The sequence below is a fragment of the Mirounga angustirostris genome, unplaced genomic scaffold, assembly GCF_029215605.1.
Source record: "Mirounga angustirostris isolate CCGP_5_RB_7025 unplaced genomic scaffold, mMirAng1.0.hap1 SCAF_11, whole genome shotgun sequence".
Taxonomy (NCBI): Eukaryota; Metazoa; Chordata; class Mammalia; order Carnivora; family Phocidae; genus Mirounga; species Mirounga angustirostris.
In genome coordinates, this window is record NW_026991719.1 from 111,697,406 (window position 1) to 111,721,160 (window position 23,755).

A 23,755-nucleotide genomic window follows, 5' to 3' on the forward strand; every position below is an offset into this window, starting at 1 on the left:
TCGCTCTCTCTCTCTCTGTCAAATAAATAAATAAATAAAATCTTTATTAAAGAAAGACTTCATTTATTTATCTGAGAGAGAGAGCGCAAGCATGAGCATGGTGAGGGGCAGAGGGGGGAAGCCGACTCCCCACTGAGCAGGGAGCCCCATGCGGGTCTAGATCCTGGGACTCCGGGATCATGGCCTGAGCCTGAGGCAGATGCTTAACCGACTCAGCCACCCAGGCACGGCGGGAGGGACATGTTCTTCAGTAATGTTGGAGAGCGCTTTGCATGCATCATCTCACTTAATTTTCAAACAGTTTTGTATGGTCAGTAGATAGGGCTATTATCTGGCATGGATTATAATGTAAATGGCGGCTCCCTGAATCCCCATTTTACTGAAGCAAACGTTGAGGCATCGGGAGGTTAAGGTACGTGCTCAAAGTTACACAGCTGATGCACGTCAGAACTGAGATTCCAACTCAGGCTCTTTCACTCCAGAGCCAGTGGTAACTGGGTCCATGGCCACCTGAAACCTTTTTTTTTTTTTTTTTTAAAGATTTATTTAGGGCGCCTGGGTGGCTCAGTTGGTTAAGCGACTGCCTTCGGCTCAGGTCATGATCCTGGAGTCCGGGGATCGAGTCCCATATCGGGCTCCTTGCTCAGCAGGGGGTCTGCTTCTCCCTCTGACCCTCCCCCCTCTCATGTGCTCTCTCTTTCTCATTCTCTCTCTCTCAAATAAATAAATAAAATCTTAAAAAAAAAAAGATTTATTTGTTTATTTCAGAGAAAGAGAGAGAGAGCAAGGGGAGGGGCAAAGGGACAGGGAGACCAGCAGATGCCCTGCTGAGTGGGGAGCCTGACGTGGGGCTCCATCCCAGGACCCTGAGATCATGACCTGAGCCAAAATCAAGAGTCAGACGCTCAACCATGCAGGCGCCCACCACCTGGACCCTCTTAAAGATTTGCAGCCCCCTTGGTGAGGAGATGGAAGGAAGGAATCAGGGTACACTCAGGGCGGTGCCATTTCTCCCAGCTTCAGTATTGTCCAACAGGTCATCCTCCAGGCCCCCATTGGTGCCTTCAGTGAGAAGCAGTCTCCAGAGACCGAATAAATCAGGTAATTTGGCTCAGGAAAAGGCATTGGAGAAATAAATTGCTGTTGCACCATGAATATAATAAGGCAGTTAGGTAGATGGAAATAGCTATCTTTTGATTACACGAGTGAAGATTATGTGCAGCAGGTTTTTAAGTCCAAGCTACCTTTTCCTTGGCCTCCTCCCTGCCAACTAGCTACATATTTCTAACTGCCTCCCCAAACTGTCCAGCTGGTGTGTGCTCTGGGAACACTAATCTGACTTTTCATATTAGCCCAGGCAAAATATAATTAGGAAGAAACTCTTCTGCCAGAAAATGTCACTTGCCAATGTCAAATAGAGATGATTTCTGCATATCCACTATTTGGGGCTTTTTTTTTTTTTTTTTTGCACCAGGATTGACTCATAATAGCATTGTGTAGTCTGGGATTGACTATGTGGCTAAAGAAGATGATAACATTGAATTTTTGTTACCGAAATTTCCTTCGCTTTCTCTTTCCCCTTCCCCAGATTTGGGCAGAGGCACTTTCACTAAAAGGAAAAAGACTGGATTTTTATGGAAGAGTTGACACGCATGTGAGCCTGACCAACACGGTTCCTGAACTCAGTCGATTCACGGCATGCATTGACCTGGTGTTTGCGGATGACAAATTAAGTGATTGGATGGCCTTCTCCTATATTACTAATAACACCTTCCTGGGCAGAGAAGACATAGACCTTGGACTTGGAGGAGACCATCAGCAGCTAATACTATACAACTTGGGCAAGACCTTTTATATCCATTACCACCTGACTCCCTTTCAGTGGCATACAATCTGCTTGATATGGGATGGTGTGAAGGGTAGATTCGAGCTCTATCCTGAATACAGAAAGGATACTGGTAATGATGGATCAACCGCAAAACCTGACACCTAATGGGACTCTGATTCTAGGACATTTTCTCACGAACTGGGACACCCAGGTAGGAAGCACGCTGCCTGGTTTTACTGGCAGCTTGTACTACTTTCAACTCTGGGACCACATCCTGGAAAATGAGGAGTTTCTGAAGTGTGTGGGTGGAAACGTTGTTAGCTGGGAAGAAGATGCTTGGCTCATCAACAGGATCATCCCAACTGTTGACATGAGACTGCGCTGCTGTGAGTAACTTCTGAGCTGTCCTCCTTGGTTGTGCTGATGTGGTCTTCTGCTCACTGCTCTGGATAACCCACTCTGGGCCAAGGCTCTGCCCTTCTCAGAGGGGCCCAGAGTTACCAGTTTTGTCATCTGCTTTTTAACGTACAGCAAAGACTATTTTCTTTCTTTCTTTCTTTCTTTCTTTCTTTCTTTCTTTCTTTCTTTCTTTCTTTCTTTCTTTCTTGTCTTTTGTTTTGATATCACTTAAAACTTGCAGAAAATTACAACAGGGCAAGGAACTTCTACATGTTTTTTACCCAGATTCACTGACTATTATATTTTCCCAGGGTTTTATTATTATTCCTTTCTCTTCCTCTTTCCTCCTCCCTACACACATACACACACACACACACACACACAGTTTCTTAACCATTTAAGAGTAAGTTGTGGACATAATGCCTCATTACCCCTAAATATCTCAGTGTGTATCTCATTAAAATAAGGACATTCTCTTACTGCTGTACATTGTTATAGTACAAGTATCTAATTCATCGTCAATATTAAAATATAACCAGTTGTCCTACTAATTTCTTTTATAGCTATTTTTTCTAGATTTCTCCACTGTTACTATTTTTCCCTCTGTAATTAATAACTAATTTCTGGGGAGGGGCACCTGGGTGGCTCAGTTGGTTAAGCGTCTGACTCTTGGTTTCGGCTCAGGTCATGAGTTCATGGGTTGTGGGATTGGGCTGCACTCTCAATGGGGAGTCTGCTTGAGGATTCTCTCCCTCTGCCCCTCCCCCCACTCTCGCTCTCTCTCAAATAAAGTAATAAATATTTTTTTAAAAAACTAACTTCTGGGGAGATATTTGGAGGCTATGTAAATATCCTGTTGTTATCAAACTTTTTAAAAAAATATTTTATTTATTTATTTGTCAGAGAGAGAGAGAGCCCAAGCAGGGGGAGCAGCAAGCAGAGGGAGAAGCAGGCTCCCCGCTGAGCAAGGAGCCCGATGTGGGACTCGATCCCAGGAATCTGGGATCATGATCTGAGAGGAAGGCAGATGCCCAACCAACTGAGCCACCCAGGCATCCCTGTTATCAAACTTTCATCCAGTAGTTTTACATCTATCGATGGTACTTGCCTCAATGGCTTATACAATAGTCACAAAATGTTGATTTTTAAAACTCCATCATTTTTCAACATTTTTTAGTGAGTGTTCTATTGCAGTGAAGAGTGTTTTCTTCTTCCACATTTACTTAGATATTCCTTCAGTTGTTTATGTGTTTATACCAGCATGAACTCATGGATTCTTACCTTATTCAATGGGTTACAATCTGTTGCTATCATTTATTTTGATGTTCAAGTTGGCCCAATTTGGGCCAGTGGGAGGCCTTCCATCTGGCTCTTGTGTCCTTTTGACACGTTCCCATCATTTTTTGAGTACTTCCTTACTTTTAGCACAAGATGTTATAGGCTCATCTTGTACTTCCTCTGCTCAGCGCAAGAATCAGCCATTTTACCAAAGAGTCCTGGTTCCTTTTAGCAAGTAATGGGATTTATAAACCAATTCATTTTTCTTTCATGAGCAATGATGATGTTAGGGACTGTTTGGGATGGAGTTCTTGTAAGAAAACTGGCTCTTCGGAATGACACATGTATTTTTCTCCTTCTTTCCCATTTCGATGAGAAAATATAGGATTGGTTTTCTCTGTACAACCCTGTTCTCCCCTCAGATCCAATCTTTTCCACCCTTAGCAGCAGCCGTCCTGAGCGTGGGTAAAGTCAGTGATAACAGCATTAAGATGGGATTTTTTCCCCATTTCCTGAAATGTTTACTCATTCTTAGGTTTTATTTACGATTCTTAGGGATTTTGGGGGGGTATTTAGGGGATGGGGGCTAGATCCACGCCTAATAGGTTCTCACAGACTACAGGGATATATTTTCACCAGCAGTCCGAGTGCTGTTTGAATTAATGGCAGGGGGTTTCTGTGTTTCTTTGAGATCAGACTAATGCAAAGGAACAGGAAAACTATTCCTTTGAGCGACTACCTGGAGGCATTTGGTTTTTCTCTTTTCTGAAGCCTTGAAAACAGAATAGTGCTAGCTGGCTCTGATTACAAAACAGAGCTAGGGACTAGTAGGTTAAGCCTGAACAGCTCACCCAAAGCAGTTTAAAGTCACTTTATCTTTGATCTAAGGAACCGGAAGTATGGCTCTATTAAATCCATATGCTTAGCAGCGGGCTTTGAAAACCTAATCCGGCCAGTGAATTGCTGTGGCCTTTCCTACCACTTTGCTGGCAAATCGCTACATCTAACTGATGTTGTTAAAGTATGAGACAACCCTCATTTACTTTGCTCTTTTGTACCCTCTTTAATGTACAATCTATCCTCTTGGTCTGCCTGAGTTCCAGTAGGCATAATACACAAATAATCCAGCACAACAAAAAGGAAAAGAAAGCACAACCTAAAATGACAACCAGGGGCGCCGGGGTGGCTCAGTCGTTAAGCGTCTGCCTTCGGCTCAGGTCATGATCCCAGGGTCCTGGGATCGAGCCCCGCATCGGGCTCCCTGCTCTGCAGGAAGCCTGCTTCTCCCTCTCCCACTCCCCCTGCTTGTGTTCCCTCTCTCGCTGTGTCTCTCTCTGTCAAATAAATAAATAAAATCTTTAAAAAAAAAATAAAATGACAACCAGAAAAAGGAGTAGAAAACATTATTTTTACTATTCAGGTGTCTTCAGATGTTCTTTCTAAACCTTAGACCAGGGGTTTCTAACCTGATGTCCAGAATAGCCTTGATGGGTAGGCGGAGCCCTTGAAATCGCATGCAACATACTAAAAGTGCAAGATGGATTCTTTTCTCTGAGGACAGAGTCTATAGTTTCCAACCTATTCAAAAATAATACGATAATTGCTGCTTTTTACGAAGTTCTTGCCGCATGCCAGGCATTTTATAGATGAGGGAAGAGAGGCTCAAAGAGGTTAAGTAAAATTGCTTAATGTCACCTATTAAATAAGCAGTGGAGCTGGGATTTGAGCAAAGATTTGTCCAGTTGCAAAGCTTATGTTCTTTTCACCCCCACACCATGCAGGTCTACCTCTAGGGAGTCTATGGAGATTATGACCACTGTTTTAGAAGCTTCCTTTGAAGGGATTTGCTGGTGCTAATAACCCACGTGGGGAAATTAGGGCACCAGCTACAGTCACTGCTCACCACTGAAGGGGCTGTAACACCATAGAATTTCTTCTATGTCCGTCCTGGCCGTGTGGCATCTGGGGGAAAGGGGGCAATTACCTGAATAAATAGGAGTGATTACAACATGTCCAGCTTCAGCTTTTGCCTAATAAATTGGTATTTATGGTCCATAGAAGGATTATGACCTTTAAGAAATAAATTTTAATGAGCACATTGCTAGGTTACAAATCTCAATAAATCTATTTACCCGTAAATTATATATGTATATATTTATATATTCATGAGAATAAGTCTTTTGGGGAACATTTGCTGAAAACCATGAACCCTACCTGGATTTAATGAACAAGTATTCACTAGAGTTGGAGATGTCTCAGGAATATTTAAACAACACAGTGATAAATAATAACAACAGCAAAGTTGTCAGTCATTTGTAATTTAGTTTTGGAGTTGTTTTTAAGCATCTTTTCTTTATTTTTACAAATTACAAATGCAGGGGGCGTCTGGCTGGCTCAGTCCGTGGCGCATGGGACTCTTGATCTCAGGGTCGTGAGTTCAGTCCTCAACGTTGGGCATGGAGCCTACTAAAAAGAAAAAAAATAAAATCTTTAAAAAATATATTTATTTACTTGAGAGAGAGAGGGAGAGGGAGGAAGAGAGAGCGAGCGCTCATGAGTGGGTGAAGGGGCAGAGGGAACAAGAGAAGGACAAGCAGACCCCCCCACTGTGTGGGGAGCCTGATGAGGGGTCTCGATCCCAGGACCCCGAGATCATGACCTGAGCTGAAGTCAGATGCTTAACAGCCTGAGCCACCCAGGTGCCCCCAAAAAACAAAATCTTAAAAAAAATCACAAGTGCAATACATTATGGTTGTTTATTATATGGAGTTTATTATAAAATAGACTCAAACAACACAAAGTACATGAAGTATGAAGTAAAACCTATCCTACATCTTTTCCACAGAGGTGTCCATTCTTTTAGATTTTTTTAATGGCTTTATAATAAATGTTCATGTGTGTGTATAGTCTTAAAAAACCAAGAATAATATATGCATACATACATAATGTTTTACAGTTTGATGTATTTTAACTTAATATTATCATGGACACATCAGTACATTTAGAGCAACCTCATGCATGGTTAGGGCTACATGTATCCGTTGTATAGATGCGCTATGATTTCTTTAACTCACCACTGATGGGCATTTAAGTTGCTTCCCAATTTTTTACAGTTATACATAATGCTGTAACAAATTTCCTTGTGCATACATCTTGGTATATGTGGGTTTGCAATTTAATAGGACACATTAGTAAGAGTAGAATTTCAAGGGAAAAGAATATAAGCTTTTACAATTTAAATTGATTTACCATTTTTACTAGTTATTTTATTACTTTATTCATTAAAATGGATTTACTTTTTAAAGTAGAAGTAATAGATATGCTGGTAAAAATTCTAACAATGCATGAAGATAGAAATTAAAAGTAAAAGTCTCCTTTCTCGTCAATCTCTTGCCCTTAGCTCCTCTCCCTAAAAGTGACAATTGTTAATAATTTCTTATGTATTGTTTCAGGAACAATTGAAAACTTGGGTTTACATGAATATGTCTTTGTTTTTCTTTTTCAAAGTTGGGATCATCATTATGCACATAGTCGTCATATATCCATTTAATAATATATTTTGGAGGCATTCCCATATCAGAAAATATAGAATATAGAGCTGCCTGATTATTTGGGGGGGGATGCTGATTAGTATGACAGAGTAGGGATCTCCTATAATTTATTCAGTGAGCTCCCTTTGAAGTACTTTTAAGTTGTTTCCAGGTTTTAGCTGTGACAAAAGTCTACGGTATTTTGAAAAGGAATGGACGGTGGAAGGGATTTCTTGAAGTGACCATTAGGGACGGATCACAAGTTAAAATTCCTCTCTAGGTATGTTGAGCATAATTGCCTAATCTTAGCTCAGACACATGATCCAACAAAGGATTTGTTCGGACTTGTGGATGTATGAAGACGAAGAATCTTCCTAAAGATACGCAGATGAAATGACTCCTAGATACGCATTTGAGAAATCCCCTTTGGAAAGAACGAAATAACACGAACTGAGTCCATCCTGGGAGATCTGCACTGTATCGAAACCCAGGGTCCCTGTATCTGTGGAGCTATTGATTTGCTAAGATGTATTAATTGATCTCATGCTCCAGCTGCTTTGAATTACTTTATGAACTAACCATTCTTCGAATATGCAGAGATTCATTATATAGTTTGTGCACTTTCTAAGGCCTTTGTTTGGCCCACTATGAAGCCCTCGAAGCAATTATCAGCTCTGATAGGAAAGGTTCCATAGTGATGGGCTCTATTAGCTAAAAGGCAATTTGGTTTGGCCCTTGTATATCAATTTTCTGTGCTACCCTCCTTTTTTATCACGAAAGATAAGCAGGAACTGTTTGTAGTTTGCTCAAACCTCCTTATTTGTATTCCCCTGCACAGGGTGACGTTCTCCTATAGATTCAGAGATGGAAGCTCTAGCCAGTCTCTCTCCCTATCTCAGAATTCATTTTTCATGTCCTTGCCTGGAAACTGGATACAGACACCATTTTGAAAAAAAAAAAAAATATATATACATATATATATATTTTTTCTCATCATCTTAAAGATACTCATTTCATATTTTTTCTACCCCACAGGCAGATCTGTCTATGGCGGTTTCTGGCCACTATTATCTCTCACAAATCTAATAAACACACCCTGAATTATATTTCCAAAGGTCGTGATTGAAAGAAAAAAACCAGGTGCAATAGGTAGGCTAGAAAACACAAAGATTTAATATGAGGTGATATACCCAAATCACAGGCAGATTTTGGTACCTTAGCAAATGTTCTACTTAATATTCTCTTGGCAGGTACATCAGCAACAAAATGCCTCATAAATATTCAGCGACTCTATACCTCTGTTCTCCAGCTCCCAATGATTACAATAATACAATTTTGTCTAGAGTGAAGGAGCAAATGGCAATTAAGCCCACAGGCCCCTGTGAATTAGCATGGATTATCCCCACTTTAAAATACAGAGATAGCAAAGCTCATGCAAATCATTTGGGCAAATGATCACTTGTTCACAAATGGGAACAGAATGAATGTGGCAAAACATGTTTGCAAGCCCTTCAAAGATGGAGGCTGGCCTCCGTGGTTTCTGTGGTCCCTCCAGTAGGGATGGACATTCGGTTTTCACTCAGCTACCTGCATGATGTGGGCTTTTGCATTTGCCTTTTTTTAATTGAGAGAAGTGTAGATTCACATGTGGCTGGAGATCCCTTGTACAATTTGCCCAGTTTCCCCCAAGACTAACATTTCACAAAGCTGTAGGATAATGACCAGAATATTGACGTTGATACAATTCACCAATCTTATTCAGATTTCCCTAGTTCTACTTGGACTCATTTGTGTGTCTGTGTGTATTAAGTTCTATATAATTCTACCACTTGTGTTGATTTGTGTATCTACCACCACAGTCAAGGTAGTGAATGCTTTCAATGCCTCAGGGACCCGCCCCCCCCCTCACCGTCGCCCCCCCTCACCATCGCCCCTCATAAACACACCCACCGGGCACCTGGGTGGTTCAGTTTGTTAAGCGACTGCCTTCGGCTCAGGTCATGATCCTGGAGTCCCTGGATCGAGTCCCGCATCGGGCTCCCTGCTCGGTGGGGAGTCTGCTTCTCCCTCTGACCCTCCCCCCTCTCATGTACTCTCTCTCATTCTCGCTCTCTCAAATAAATAAATAAATCTTTGAAAAAAAAATAAAATAAACACACCCACCTCCCTCCTGTCCTTTCTCTCCACCTCCCTCTGCTCCCCACATCGCTAACCCTTGACGACCACTAATCTGTCTGCCATTTCTAGGAGTGTGTCATTTAAAAAATGTTAGTAAATGGAATCAGACAGTATGTAACCTTTTGGCATTGACTTTTTTTTTCACTCAGTATCATTCCCTTGAGATCTGTCTAGGTTGTATGTATCCATAGTCTGTCCTTTTCCATTTCTGAGTAAGGTTCCATGGTATGGATGTGCCACAGTTTGTTTAGACATTCACCTGATTAAGGACATTTGGGCTGATTCTAAGTTTTGGATATAGCCACTCCCTCCCCCTAAAAAACCACACCCTGTCATGAATCTCTGTGTACAGGTTTTTGTGTAAACACAAATTTTCATTTATTTGGGATAAATGCCCAGGAGTGCCATTGCTGAGCTGGATGGTAGTTGCCCATTTAGTTTTTTTTTTTTTTAAAGATTTTATTTATTTATTTGAGAGAGAGAGACTGAAAGAGCACATGAGAGGGGAGAGGGTCGGGAGGGTCAGAGGGAGAAGCAGGCTCCCTGCTGAGGAGGGAGCCCAATGCGGGACTCGATCCCGGGACTCCAGGATCATGACCTGAGCCGAAGGCAGTCGCTCAACCAACTGAGCCACCCAGGCGCCCTGCCCATTTAGTTTTATATGAAACCGTCAGGCTGTTTTCCAGAGTGGCTGTACCTTCTTGTATTTCCACCAGCAATGGATGAGTGATCCAGTTTCTCTCCATCCTTGCCAGCATTTGGTGTTGCCACTAATTTTTATTTTAGCTATTCCAGTAAGTGTGTAGTGCAGTTTCATTATGGTTTTCTTTCTTTTTTAAAAATCATTTTGTTTTATTTTTTAAATTTTATTTTATTATGTTATGTTAGTCACCACGCAATACATCATTAGTTTTTGATGTCATTATGGTTTTCATTTGCATTTCCCTGGTGCCTACTGACATTGAACATCCTTTTCTATGATTATTTGCCATTTGTACATCCTCCTCAGTAAACTATTCATGTCTTTTGCCTATTTTTTAAGAAGATTTTATTTATTTGTTTGACAGAGAGATGGTGAGAGAGGGAACACAAGCAGGGGGTGTGGGAGAGGGAGAAGCAGGCTTCCCCACGGAGCAGGGAGCCCGATGCGGGGCTCGATCCCGGGACCCTGGGATCATGACCTGAACCGAAGACAGACACTTAACGACTGAGCCACCCAGGCTCTCCTTTACTGTTGAGTCTTGAGAGGTCTATATATATTCTAGTCCTTGGTTGGATATATGTTTTGCAAATATTTTCTCCTAGTCTATAGATTGCTTTTAAAAATTCTTTTCACATGGGCTTTCATGGAGCAAAACCTTTGAGTTTTGGTGAAGTCCAATTTATCAGTTTTTCTTTTGGTGTCAAGTTGAAGAACTCTTTGCTTAGTGCTAATTTTGTACCCTCCAACCTTGCTGAACTCACTTCTTTTTTTGTTTGTTTGTTTTAAAAGGTTTTATTTATTTATTTGTCAGAGAGAGCACAAGCATGGGGAGCAGCAGGCAGAGGGAGAAGCAGGCTCCCTGCTGAGCAGGGAGCCCAATGTGGGACTGGATCCCAGGACCCTGGGATCATGACCCGAGCTGAAGGCAGAGCTTAACCGACTGAGCCACCCAGGCCTCCCACTGAACTCACTTCTAAGTTTCAGGGGGTTGGGTTTTTTTTTTTTGTTTTTGTTTTTTTTTTAGATTACTTGGGATTTTCTACATGGACAATCATGTAATCTGCAATGCTTAAAAAAAATTTTTTTATTAAGTAAACTCTACCCCCAATATGGGGCCCAAACTCACAATCCTGAGATCAAGAGTTGCATGCTCTACTGACTGAGCCAGCCCAGCACCATTGCAAGGTCTTTTATTTCTTTTTCTTTCCTTACTGGAATGCCTCTGGCTTCCAGTACTATGTTGACTAAAAGTGGTGAGAGTGGACATTCTTGCCTTGCTTCCAGTCTTGGAGGAAAGACATTCAGTCTTTCACCATTATGGTTGATTTTATGTTTTTTTATTTTTATTTTTTTAAAGATTTTATTTATTTATTTGACAGAGAGAGACACAGTGAGAGAGGGAACACAAGCAGGGGGAGTGGGAGAGGGAGAAGCAGGCTTCCCGCCGAGCAGGGAGCCCGATGCAGGGCTCGATCCCAGGACCCTGGGACCATGACCTGAACAGAAGGCAGACGCTTAACTGACTGAGCCATCCAGGCGCCATATTTTATGTGTTTTTTTTTTAAAGATTTATTTATTTATTTGAGAGAGAGAGAGCATGTGCAAGAGTGGGGGGAGGGGCAGAGGGAGAGGGAGAGAGAGAATCTCAAGCAGACACCCCACTGAGTGCAGAGGCTGAGGGGGCTAGATCTCAAGACCCCGAGTTCGTGACCTGAGCTAAAATCAAGAGTTGGACGCTTAACTGACTGAGCCACCCAGGCGCCCCTTGTTGATTTTAAATGTAGGTTTCTTGGTGATGTTCTTTATCAAATTGACGTAAATACCCTCTGTTCCTACCTTGTCAAGGGATTTTACCATGAATGTACATGGGATTTTGTCAAATGCTTTTTCTGTATCAATTGAACCTGTTTCCTAACCCATCGTAATTAATTGCCAGACTTGGGGTTTGAAAGAATCTTTAATTCCTATGAATCTTGGTTAAAAAGTTACTGACACTTGATTTGATCGACTTTATCTGGGATATGAATGATTCTTCAAGGCAGATATTGTTTCAGGGCATGGCTGTAATTTGGGATCCCCATTGGGATTCTATGCCTAGGCTTGCAAGGGCATCTTCACATTTTGGTTTAGCACCGTGATACTCTCCTCTAGGGTTTATGTCTCATTATTTTGGGTGATTGCTTATTCTTGAGCTGTTCAGCACTTACAGAACTTGGCTTTTATTATCTACGTTTGCCTTCCCTTGTTTTTTTTTTTTTTTTTTTTTAGGTAGAGTCTCTTCTTTCTCCTAGGTTTGTGGTGGTTCTGTGTAAATTGAGGGCATGCACTTATGGGTACTAGATGATTAAAACACTGGCACACACCGTCTTACTTCTCTACACGTTTCATCTGTGGAAATCTCATCCTGTCAACACTGTACCTCTCTGGGCCTAGTCTCTAAATGAAGGGATTGAATACAATCTCCAAGACTTAGTTCTACGATTCTGTGATTTTGATTAAGGCAGACGAGTCTTTGTTAATAAAGACGTTAGAGGAAAAACTTGGTACAGTAATCCCTCTGGAAAAAAACTCTCATCTGGAAGGTTTGATGGGAGATCTGCTGAAATAGAGAAATCCAGGCTTCAGGTTTAAGTGAGGCAATGTAAGTTGCATTATTTTCTAAGAGATACCTGGTACTTAAAATGCTACCTGCTTGGCAATTTTGTTCAACTCATTTGTTTTTCCTTTTCTAAGTTTTTTTTTTTTTAAGATTTTCTTTTATTCTTTAAAAATATTTTATTTATTTATTTATTTTACAGAGAGAGACTGAGGGGCTGAGGGGGAGGGAGAGGGCGAGGGAGAGAATCTCAAGCAGACTCCTTGCTGCGTGCGGAGCCCAATGAGAGGCTAAATCTCATGACCCTGAGATCATGACCTGAACTGAAACCAAGAGTCAGATGCTCAACCAACTGAGCTGCCCAGGTGCCCCCTAAGATTTTATTTTTAAGTAATTTCTACACCCAATGTGGGGCTCACACTCACAACCCCAAGATGAAGAGTCCCACACTCCACCGACTGAGCCAGCTAGACCCCCCCCTTTCCTAAGTTTTATGCTACTTTTTGAGATGCTTATTGGAAGTGTTAATAACAGTTAACATTTACAGCTCAGCCATCTTTAGATACAAATATCGCACCTAACTCCCATCCTCTGTGTTCTGAGTTTCTCGTTACTCATTAGGACTCCTGTAACAGTGCTCTTTGAATATTGTATCAAAGAGGATAACTTGGACTTTTCTGGTATTCGGTATTTTATTGTTTTCCTAAAAAGTGAGTGCAGCTCCATCATGAATCATTTGTAAAAGAATGGGAATTAGTGTATTCTTGGAGAGTGTTTCGGGCTCTGGGATGCCATGCTCCTCAAGTGTGGTATAAGGGACCCTTTCACAGGTTTGCTAAGCCAGTTGGCTGTGGTAAAGCCTTTTACAAAAATGGAAACCCGGGGCGCCTGGGTGGCTCAGTCGTTGAGCGTCTGCCTTCGGTTCAAGTCATGGTCCCAGGGTCCTGGGATCAAGCCCCGCATCGGGCTCCCTGCTCGGCGGGAAGCCTGCTTCTCCCTCTCCCACTCCCCCTGCTTGTGTTCCCTCTCTCGCTGTGTCTCTCTCTATCAAATAAATAAAAAATCTTAAAAAAAAAATGGAAACCCAAATCCTGACAATTCTCCCTCTACTTGTACTTTATGGACACATTTGAAGGCAGAAAGGTTGAAATAAATGTTGTGCTCCAGAAACATAGCAGTTTCTTGGTAAGGCCTAACAGAATGTGGATCTCTGATCATTGAAATGATGTCGTAAAATTAAGTGGGAGAGTACTTCTATTAACTCTGACTTTTCCCCTTGCACACGTGTGTTGTGACTTTATGCATGTGTGACTTTTGTCAACTCTGTCTGTACAGTCAGTTGCAGGCTTCCGAGTGTCATTCATCCTACTTGCTAATGACCACAAAATCCTAAAGAACATCCTACACACATCTCAGAATTTCTATCTATGCAAATTAAAAGTAATTTTAATGCTCAAGACAGTGAAACAAGTTAGTAGATTGTCTACCACCATAATTATTTCTACCTCATAAGTAATATGCTTCCCAGGTGGATAAATTCAAAATGCTAATTTCCCAATGGTAAATATGCATGATTTCATTCTGGGTGATCTGAACTGGAGAAAAATTATGACTCAGTCTTGAATTTTACTATGCACCATTTTCGCTTGGATGTTCCATCATCCCGAGTTCCACTTACCCAAGTCAGAAGTGCATATTTTTCTTCTGAGAGAGGCCACCTTCCCAATTTTCCTATTTCCTATTCTCCAAGTCACCCAAAAGCAAAATTTGAGTCCTCTGAGATTTCTCTGTCTTCTTTAACTCATAAGCTTCTTTGTTACCATAACCTGTCAATTCTTCCTTTAGGAATCCCCCATACTACTTTTATTTCATTCCAAGCCCTCACCATCCACTTATTCAGTCAACCTGCAAATATTTACTGGACATCTACCATGTGCCAGGCCCTGCGCGTATGGTGTAGTGAGGAAGACGGACTGTAATAAGCACACACAGATGTAAACCTGCAGTGGTGACAACTACTCTGAAGAAGAGGTATGGGGTGAGGGCGCCTGGGTGGCTCAGTTGGTTAAGCGACTGCCTTCAGCTCAGGTCATGATCCTGGAGTCCCGGGATCGAGTCCCGCATCGGGCTCCCTGCTCGGCGGGGAGTCTGCTTCTCCCTCTGACCCTCCTCCCTCTCATGCTCTCTGTCTCTCATTCTCTCTCTCGCAAATAAATAAAATCTTTAAAAAAAAAAAATCTAAAAAAAAAAAAAAAAGAAGAGGTATGGGGTGTCCTCAGAGCCTAGAATAGATTGGTGTGACCTAGTCATAGAGGCTAAAGAAGGTAGCAGGCTTCCTTGAGGAAGTGATGCATGAGCTGAGCTCTGAAGGATGAGGAGAAGAGGGATGGGAAGAACATCCCAAGTACAGGTAACAGGGTAGGTAGCAGTCATGTGGTGGGAAAGAGAATGCCAAGTATTGGAGGATTTAAATGAGGCTGGTGGGCTGAAGCCCAAGAAACAAGGGAGAAACCTCACACAGAGTGAGGCCAGATAGGTGGGTAGGGACCAAACTGCACATAGCTTTGTAAGCTCTATTAAGAGGCACACTTTTTTAATCCTAGGAATAATAGAAGGCCACTAAAGGGAGCTAAGTTTGTGTGTATTTGTGTGTGTGTGTGTGTGTGTGAGAGAGAGAGAGAGAGAGAGAGACATGATAAAATTTGCATTTCAAAAAGATCATCCTGATTGAACTATGGAACAGATTGGAGGGGGGCCAAGAGCAGAGGGAGAGAGTTCAGTTGGGAGGGTACTGCAGAGTCCAGGTGAAGAGACTGATGGTGGTTTGGTGAGGATGGTAAGTGATTGAGATGGAGAGAAACAGATGGAATCAAGAGCTATTTAGGAGGTAAGAGTCATAGGGCAAAATTATGGGTTGGCTATGGCAGGTGAGAGAGAAAAGGAAGGAGACCGCGGGAGAGGGTTTTGGCTTGCATGATTGAATGTATGATGATGTCTTTCACTGAGAGAGTACTGAAAGAGGACCCAGTTTGGAGAGAAGACAATGAGTTCAAATTGGGGCGTATTGAGTTTGAGGGGTTAAGGAGATATCCAAGAGATGTCAAGTGAGCAATGGTGGAGCTCAGAATAGAGATCTGGTCTAGAGATATAAACTTTGACTTTCATCTGTGTACAGGTGTAAACTCAAATATGAAGGTGTATGGAGGAACCACAGGGTAAGAAGAGAAGAGGTGCTGGGACCAAGGCTTGAGGAACTCTAATATTTAATGACTGGATTAAATAGGATGGGTCTGCAAAGGAGATAGAAAAGGAGTGGCCGGAGGATCAGGAGAAAGCCCAAGAGTGTGTTATGTCATGGAAATAATGAAAAGAGTATTTTAAGAAGGATGGAGTAGTCAACATTGTCAAAAGCTGTTGAGAGGTCAGATAAGATGAAGACTGAAAAAGTATCCATAGTATGTGTCCTCATGGAGGCCATTGGTGGCCTTAGTGGGTGCTGTGCGGTGGAATGATGACAAAACCCAGACTAGGGTGGGCTAAAGAATGGGGCCGAGGAGGGTGGAGACAGTCAGTATAGATAAAACTTTCTTTAAAGTGATGTGATGGGGAGGAGGGAGATGGGACAGTACCTGCAGAGATGTGGGGCTTTTATTTTTTTTATTGTAAGAGACTAGAAGATGTTTTATTTTTTTTTTAAAGATTTTATTTATTTATTTGACAGAGAGAGAGAGAACACATGAGAGGGGATAGGGTCAGAGGATGAAGCAGACTCCCCGCCGAGCAGGGAGCCCAATGCAGGATTCGATCCTGGGACTCCAGGATCATGACCTGAGCCGAAGGCAGTCACTTAACCAACTGAGCCACCCAGGCGCCCCTAGAAGATGTTTTAAATCAGGAAGGAAAGGCTCCTTAGGAAAAGGAGGGATAACTGCGATGGTAGCGCAGCTGAGTTTCTGATCACTTCAGTTAGGTTTTCCTGTGAAGTAAGGGACACAGTTACTTAATAAACATGTGGGGGCAGAGTATGATAATGAGGAAGGTTTTATTTTATGTATTTATTTATTTTTAAGATTTTATTTGATGAGAGAGGGACAGAAAGAGAGAGAGGAAGCGTACACAAGCAGGGGGAGGGGCAGAAGGAGAGGGAGAAGCAGGCACTCCGCTGAGCAGGTAGCCCAACGTGGGGCTCGATCCCAGGACCCTGGGATCATGACCTGAGCCGAAGGCAGATGCTTAACTGCTGAGCCACCCAGGCGCCCCAATGAGGAAGGTTTTATTTATTTTTTTATTTTTTAAAGATTTTATTTATTTATTTGAGGGAGAGAATGAGATAGAGAGAGCATGAGAGGGGGGAGGGTCAGAGGGAGAAGCAGACCCCCCGCCGAGCAGGGAGCCCGATGCGGGACTCGATCCCGGGGCTCCAGGATCATGACCTGAGCTGAAGGTAGTCGCTTAACCAACTGAGCCACCCAGGCGCCCGAGGAAGGTTTTAAATAGTTACTGTAGAGAGTAGTAGCAAAATTGACCAAAGAAAAGTAGTGGGATGGCTGGGCAGTGTGAAAGGCTTATTTGGGGTTGGTGATGATGAAATTATAGAAATACTAGTTCATCCCCTTGTGTGACCGTGTCCGGCAGTGCTTGACCGCTCAAGTGCAGGTATGGAGGTGATGGAGAGTTGGATTGGCTCAGAGTTGGTGGGAGTGAGGTGAGGAGGAGGACTCTACCAGCCTCCTAAAAAGTCTCCTTGCTTTCAGTGTCTTCCTGTTCCTATCCATCCTGTATACGAAATTCATTTTTTTTTTTTTTTTTTAGAGAGAGAGAGAGAGCATGGGCGAGCATGCGAGTGGGGTTGGGAAGGGGCAGAGGAGAGGGAGAGAGAGAATCTTAAGCAGGCTTCATGCCCAGCACAGAGCCCAATGCAGGGCTCAGCCTCATGACCCTGAGATCATGAGCTGAGCCGAAATCAAGAGTTGGACACAACCAACTGAGCCACCCAGGCGCCCCTGAAATGGATATCCTTCTACTTGTTACATAATGAGGGCATTTTGAGAACCATATAGAGATTTTAGAAAGTAGAAAATCATCTTAAGAAAAACCAAGTAATCAAGTGGCTTGATTATATCTGATACTTATCGCCTCTTAAAAACATGAGAAAAAATTATAGAGCTCTAACAGAATTGTCTCTGATTTCTAAAGCCAAATCCAAAGTAACACATGCTTTCTAATTTTTCAGTTGTTTCTGAAAATATAACAATTCAAGAAATGAGCACAACTCTTTCACAACAAATAGATTTGACAACTCCATCCCAAGTTACTGGACTAAAACCACAAGAGACGATATATTCTTCTACAATGACGTTTAAAAGCATGCCTCTTGGGGCGCCTGGGTGGCTCAGTTGGTTAAAAGCATGCCTCTTTTTGCAACTGATTATACAACCGTATCATATTCCAATACAACATCTCCACCTCTGGAAACAATGACTGCACCAAAATTTTTGAAGACACCCGTAGCTGAGACAACCAGATTCACGGCAGACATTTTGTCTACTTCAGCGGCCATCACTCTGCCTACCAAGAGTACCTCTATAGGCACTACTACCAACTCCATGAAGATAACTAAATCCCCATCTTCAGAGAGCACAAGGACAACAAAAATGGCTGAAGCCATTGCTACTGAGACCTTTCATCCAACTACAGCTACGAATTTTCTATACATGTCCGGACTTACCAAGAATTCAATTATATCCAAGACTTCAGTGACTGGATCTCAGTCAACCATTAGGAAGACAACATCTTTATTCTCATCTGCTGAGTCGATACCCATATCTACAACATCTTGGCCCAAACACAAATCCACAGGTATGGATGCACCTTCAATCGCCACAGCTAGCCAGGAGTTTCTTGCCTTTACAGCTGCTGGAACAGTACCTTGGTCCACGGTGGAAGAGACTTCAGCTACAACTACTCACGTTGGGACTGCATCAACATTCCCACCTGAGTCTGTGCTCAGCTCCACAGTTGCTCCAGTGGATTCTGTATTTCCTAGAAATCAGACAGCATCCACATTGGTAAGACTGGCATGGAAATAGCATCTCCAGTTCATTCAAAAACGCTCCCAACTAGGCCTATTGAGATGATGCCTGTGCTAACAGCTGAAACAGAATTGACATCTACAAATTTCCAAGACGTCTCTTCACCCAGAATGGTGGATACAATATCTACCTTCATACCAAAAAGGGCCTCTTCTGTGGCCCTTTCTTTCAAGACATCCTCCCCGTTCACCAGAGCTCAGAGTGTACAGCCAGTTATTGATGCTGAGACTACACACACAGCCTTGACTCTTGGGGTCACACTTGCACCCAAGGCAACTGACACTCTACTTCCCCCCATAACACCTGGGCCAGTATATACCCAGAATACACCCACAGGTGGCGGAAATGCTTCCTTTGAATGCCACTAGATCAGCTTCCACATTCAAGGCGTCTGAGTCTGGTCACACATCGATAACTGATGATGGTGCCCATCTGTTCGCTACCAATGAAACCACGTGGACTCCCAGGCCAGACCAGACCTTGTGGACATCAGCGTTCCATGGGAGCGCTTCTAATGCGGGACATTCATCCACTGCTAGCACTGCTACTACCCCACCAGAAGCCCCCTCCGGAAGCGAGGCTACCACTATCACTGATGCTAGCGTGACTGCTGGTGCCTCTACAGACAGATACGCAACAGCTCTATCCACGCTCACGACTTCATGGCTTGCTAATTTCACCACAGTTTCCGGAACCACATCTGTAACCAAATTGCCTGAGATTAAACTTACCACTTTAGGACACAAAACTACTCCTCTGCCCACAGCAGCTGGAGGTGAGCTTCTTTCAACACCAAGGGAGACATTGGTTCCACCGGTAGATATCATACCTACCCTTGCTGACATTGGACCAAATGTCTCTACTGAGGAGAGCGCTAACGGTCTTGCGACAAGGACAGAAACAGCTTCCCGGTATCTTGAGGGAAAATCAACTCTAGCAGTGACAACTGAGCTTTCCCCATTTGCAACAATGCTGGAAGCAACAGAATCTGCACAAATGGTAACAGCCTCTGTCACCGTTTCCCCTTTTCCTGACGCAGAAAAGTTGACCACCCCGTTGGATGATAAAACTGCAACCACTGAGGTGAGAGGAAGTTGGATTTCTACAAAATCGATGGAAACCACACCTAAGAGCTCCTACGACGGAACCACAGAAATCTTTAATTCTGCCCACACCCACACAGCACACTGGACTTCAGAGGCTCCACCGGAGGGAAATCCAACTCCATCTCCCAATTCTGGGAGCACACAGACATTCCCTGAACCCTTGGGTGCTTCCACCACAAGGATTTGGGGAACCAGTGTTGCCACTCTCCCTACAGACATGACAGCTATGTCCTTGTCTGCTGGCATCTTGTCTCCACAGCCTACTGCTACCCATTCCTCAGCAGCCCCTGCGCCATCAGCTATGGTGACCACAGCATCCGCATCACCATTGGATCAGACAGCTTCCACGACCAGCGATACAGTGCCTACCCACAGACACTCGGTTCCCACCACTTCAGAAGCCACAGTGTTCTCTGTCAGGATGACACCCACGGCAGTTCCCTCTCTGACAGAGACTCCAGTCGCCTCGTGGAGGCCTCCCACTCCCGTGGCAACTAAGGCCGAGACCACCTTTCTCTTCACCTCAGCTGACACAGTAACCCCATTTACACCCACTCTTGTCTGCTCTAAATCTCTCCCCAGCAACATTCCTGTTGTGTCCTCCACCCATGTGATTTCAACTACGTTGACACCAGGAGCAACCCAGCCCATATCTCAAGGGGAGGAGACTTCTACCCACGCTCTCAGCCTTCCGTACACTCTCAGCAGCAGTGAGAATGTAGTTAGCTTGGCTCCTAGCTCCACAGAAACTTCTGTTGTTGATGAGACCATGCCCTCACACACCTCTGCCAATAAGCTTCCAGTAGATGGTCACATTTCTCAGTCTCCAACAGGTCTTGGAAACACACTGGTCCCCACCCTATTAGTGACTGACATTTCTACCATATCTTCTGACAAAGAGCGGACGGCCATATCCCCGGGAAACGCCCCTAGAACTATGGAGGCGACAGAAACGTCCCCATCAAAGAATCCTTTTATTTCAGACTCCCAGAGTACTTCATCCTTGGAAATGACAGAGACAGGATTTGCTGAGACCACAACAATTTCCAGTCACCAAACACATTCACCTTCAGAGTTTCCACTTGCAACTCCACCTGACAAGATTTCAGCTTCATCTCCCACTTCTGGGACTATACAGACTACACCTACCTCTCTCTCAAGTCACACAGTAGATGCTCACATTCCAGAAATGTCTACCAGTCTTGGGAAAACAGCCCTCCCTTCACAAGCCCTGACAATTACCACATTTTTGTCTCCTGAAAAAGAAAGCATCAGTGCCCTTTCAGTATATACTCCCAGGACTGAGAAAATGATAGGAAGTACCACCTCTGTGACTCACCCTTTCTCATACCGCCAGGGTACTTCATCTGTAGACACCATAACTTCCAGGACAACAAGAATATCCAGTCCTGTAAATGTCAACACAACCCTTTCATACTCGCTTTCCCCTAAGACTCAAACTGAGGTGACTTCAGTTGCTTCTCCCATTTCTGAAAGTACACAGACCTTCCCTGAGTCCCTATCTCTTTCCACAACTGGACTAGCTAGTGCCAATTTTACAGTCGTCTCTGCTGATGGGATCACTGCGGCCCTGTCTGCTCCAAATGCACCTATGGTACTTCTTGGGAAAACCTCTGTGGCGACATCGACTCCTATCTACCAGATGTCCTCACTGCCAGTCAGTGTCACTGCCTTCAGCTCCAAAAGAGTTTCTGACACTCCCACAATACCAATAAAGAAATCTTCTAAAATAGCACACCCAGACTATTTGAAAAGTCCCTCCATAGCCACTTCTGGGCCTATGTCTGAGATGCCCTCAATGTCAGTTAATGGCTCTGCTTTCTCACCTCCAGCTGTTTCTTTTGACACTTCCACAAGAGTTGGATCATTCTCTTCATTATTGTCTACCCCTAAGACTACTATGACCCTACAAACATCTACATTGGATGTCGCACCTGGGCCTACTTCAAAAAGTGCACTGTCTTCCTCTGCTTCCTTTACTTCAGGAATGTTGGAGGTGTCCTCCAGGATCACACCTACATCCTCTTCCTCTCTGACACAGCCAACTTTCCCCTCTGTGAAAACCATTCCAGCCACTGTTATGGCGGGGATAGCGATTCCATCTGTAGGTACCGCTGCCTCCTCTCTACTCGGTTCTAGGAACACTGAAGCTATTTCTTCCATTCCAAAGACCACATTTTCACCATTTCGATCAACAACTCGGCACTCGTCACAAAGAGATGAGACTACAACTCTGGGCATATTATCTCTCACAAACACTTATTCCAGAACTGCTGCCCTTGAAAGTGTGCTTTCATCTACTCCGTCAGATAATCTCTATACTTCATTGAATATTCAGGTTTCCCCATCTTTGACGAGCTTTAAGAGCACTCCTGGACCCACAGAAAGGGTAAAAGCCACCACTTACCTTTCTTCGAATACAGATAAGATGACTCCCTTGTCAGAAAATACTTCAGCAGCTGAACTAACAAAAGGTGCCACATCTGTGGTTACCCCTGTTTTGTACCCCCCACAGACTCCATCCATCGCAATGCCACCCTCTGTGACATCATTTCTTTTTTCACCTCATAGTACTGAAGCCAAGTTCTCCACTCCAGAGACTTTTTTCCCTCTTACGTCCCAAACGGTTGAATTTCCAGTTCTGGGAACGAGAATCACATCTGGTAACACCCAGTCTCTGCTTATGACTTCCTGGAACACACCCACAGCTAAAGGTTCTCAATTTCCAATTTCCACCACTACTCATACACCTACACCCTGCAAGGTGGAAACAGAGACTCCATACCTTGTTCCTGGGTCTTTGTCAACATTCACAGCTTCTCTCACTGGTCTGGTATCTGGAGATGTTATGGCAAAGTCATCAATTCCCACGTCAGGAATTCTTCCTACGTTGGAGATGTCTGACAGCCCTTCATCACCAATATCTTCAAGACCTACCACTATCACTTTGGCTGACATTAAGCACACATTTGAGAAGACAGCTACATCTGTAACTCCTGGGACTACCCTCGCATGGAATCCTTCTGGTGCCACTTCAGGATCTATACTTTCAGAGGCTACTAGTTCATCCATGCTGGCTTGGATTTCATCTACTCTCCCTTCGGGTTCTCCACTGGCAACTGTACCCGGTATTTCTCACACTCTAACTTCTTCTCCAGTAGAGGTGTCAAAGTCTGCATTTCTGACTTCTGACACCATACCAGCGCGCTCATTCACTCACTTGGCAACACTACCCTTTGCTGCTGTAAGCACCGCACTCACCCAAACCACTCCTACACCTACAGTGGGCAGTATCACTACTGGCTTCCCAATTTCTCTCCCCGTATCTATACAAATCCCAGCTGACAGTGCATACACTTCTAAATCCCCCGAGGCATCTCCCAGAACCACTGTGACTGCCAACTCCAGGACCGTGTCTCAACCTCTACCCTTTAGCAGAATGAGTAGGTCACCTCCTGCAAGTGACCACATCCTATCTATTAGTTCTGAGCTTCCGCCTCGCCCTGCAGGAACATCTGCATGGAGCAGAATCCCAGCTGCATCAGCATGCCCTACTTTAGTTCTTCCTAAGCCCACGCTGGACTCCTTTCCAAATATAACCACCACTACACTTACGGCTGCCTCATTTCCACTCACATCCACTGGAGTAACACATCCTTCTACAGCGGCTTTGTCTTCACTACTCTCTTCCTCTTCTGAGACAACCCAGTTGGACTCCACACCTTCTTTTCTGTCTATGGAAACAGCAACTTCCCTTACAGCCACTAAGTCCATAGGTATGTTCCACAATAGGGGCAGCGTATCACTAACAAAATGCATGCACAATGGGTCACGTGTTCTCTACGGCGGCCATTTCTCTGAAGGCAGAAAAGGATAAAGGAAGGCATAGACGTTTCCTCTCTCTTTCAGACAATGGGTCCAGGGCATACCTTGTCCAAACACAGAATTCTGCTTAGCTCTGCTTTATTGAAATATAATGCAAATGTATCTTTTCATTCAGCGTGACACTTCTAAATACCTTTCC

The 23,755-nt window shown here is 43.6% G+C and overlaps 1 protein-coding gene across 1 annotated transcript in view; it reads left to right on the plus strand.

Moving 5' to 3' along the window:
• Positions 1–1,513: 1,513 nt before the first annotated feature.
• Positions 1,514–23,755, plus strand: part of ADGRG4 (adhesion G protein-coupled receptor G4) — an 83,769-nt gene continuing 61,527 nt past the window's right edge. Inside the window, 6 exon segments of the mRNA XM_064573628.1 lie at positions 1,514–1,936; positions 1,938–2,214; positions 17,746–17,881; positions 17,920–18,581; positions 18,584–18,947; positions 18,949–23,507. Of these exon segments, the coding sequence (XP_064429698.1) occupies positions 1,514–1,936; positions 1,938–2,214; positions 17,746–17,881; positions 17,920–18,581; positions 18,584–18,947; positions 18,949–23,507 (6,421 nt within the window).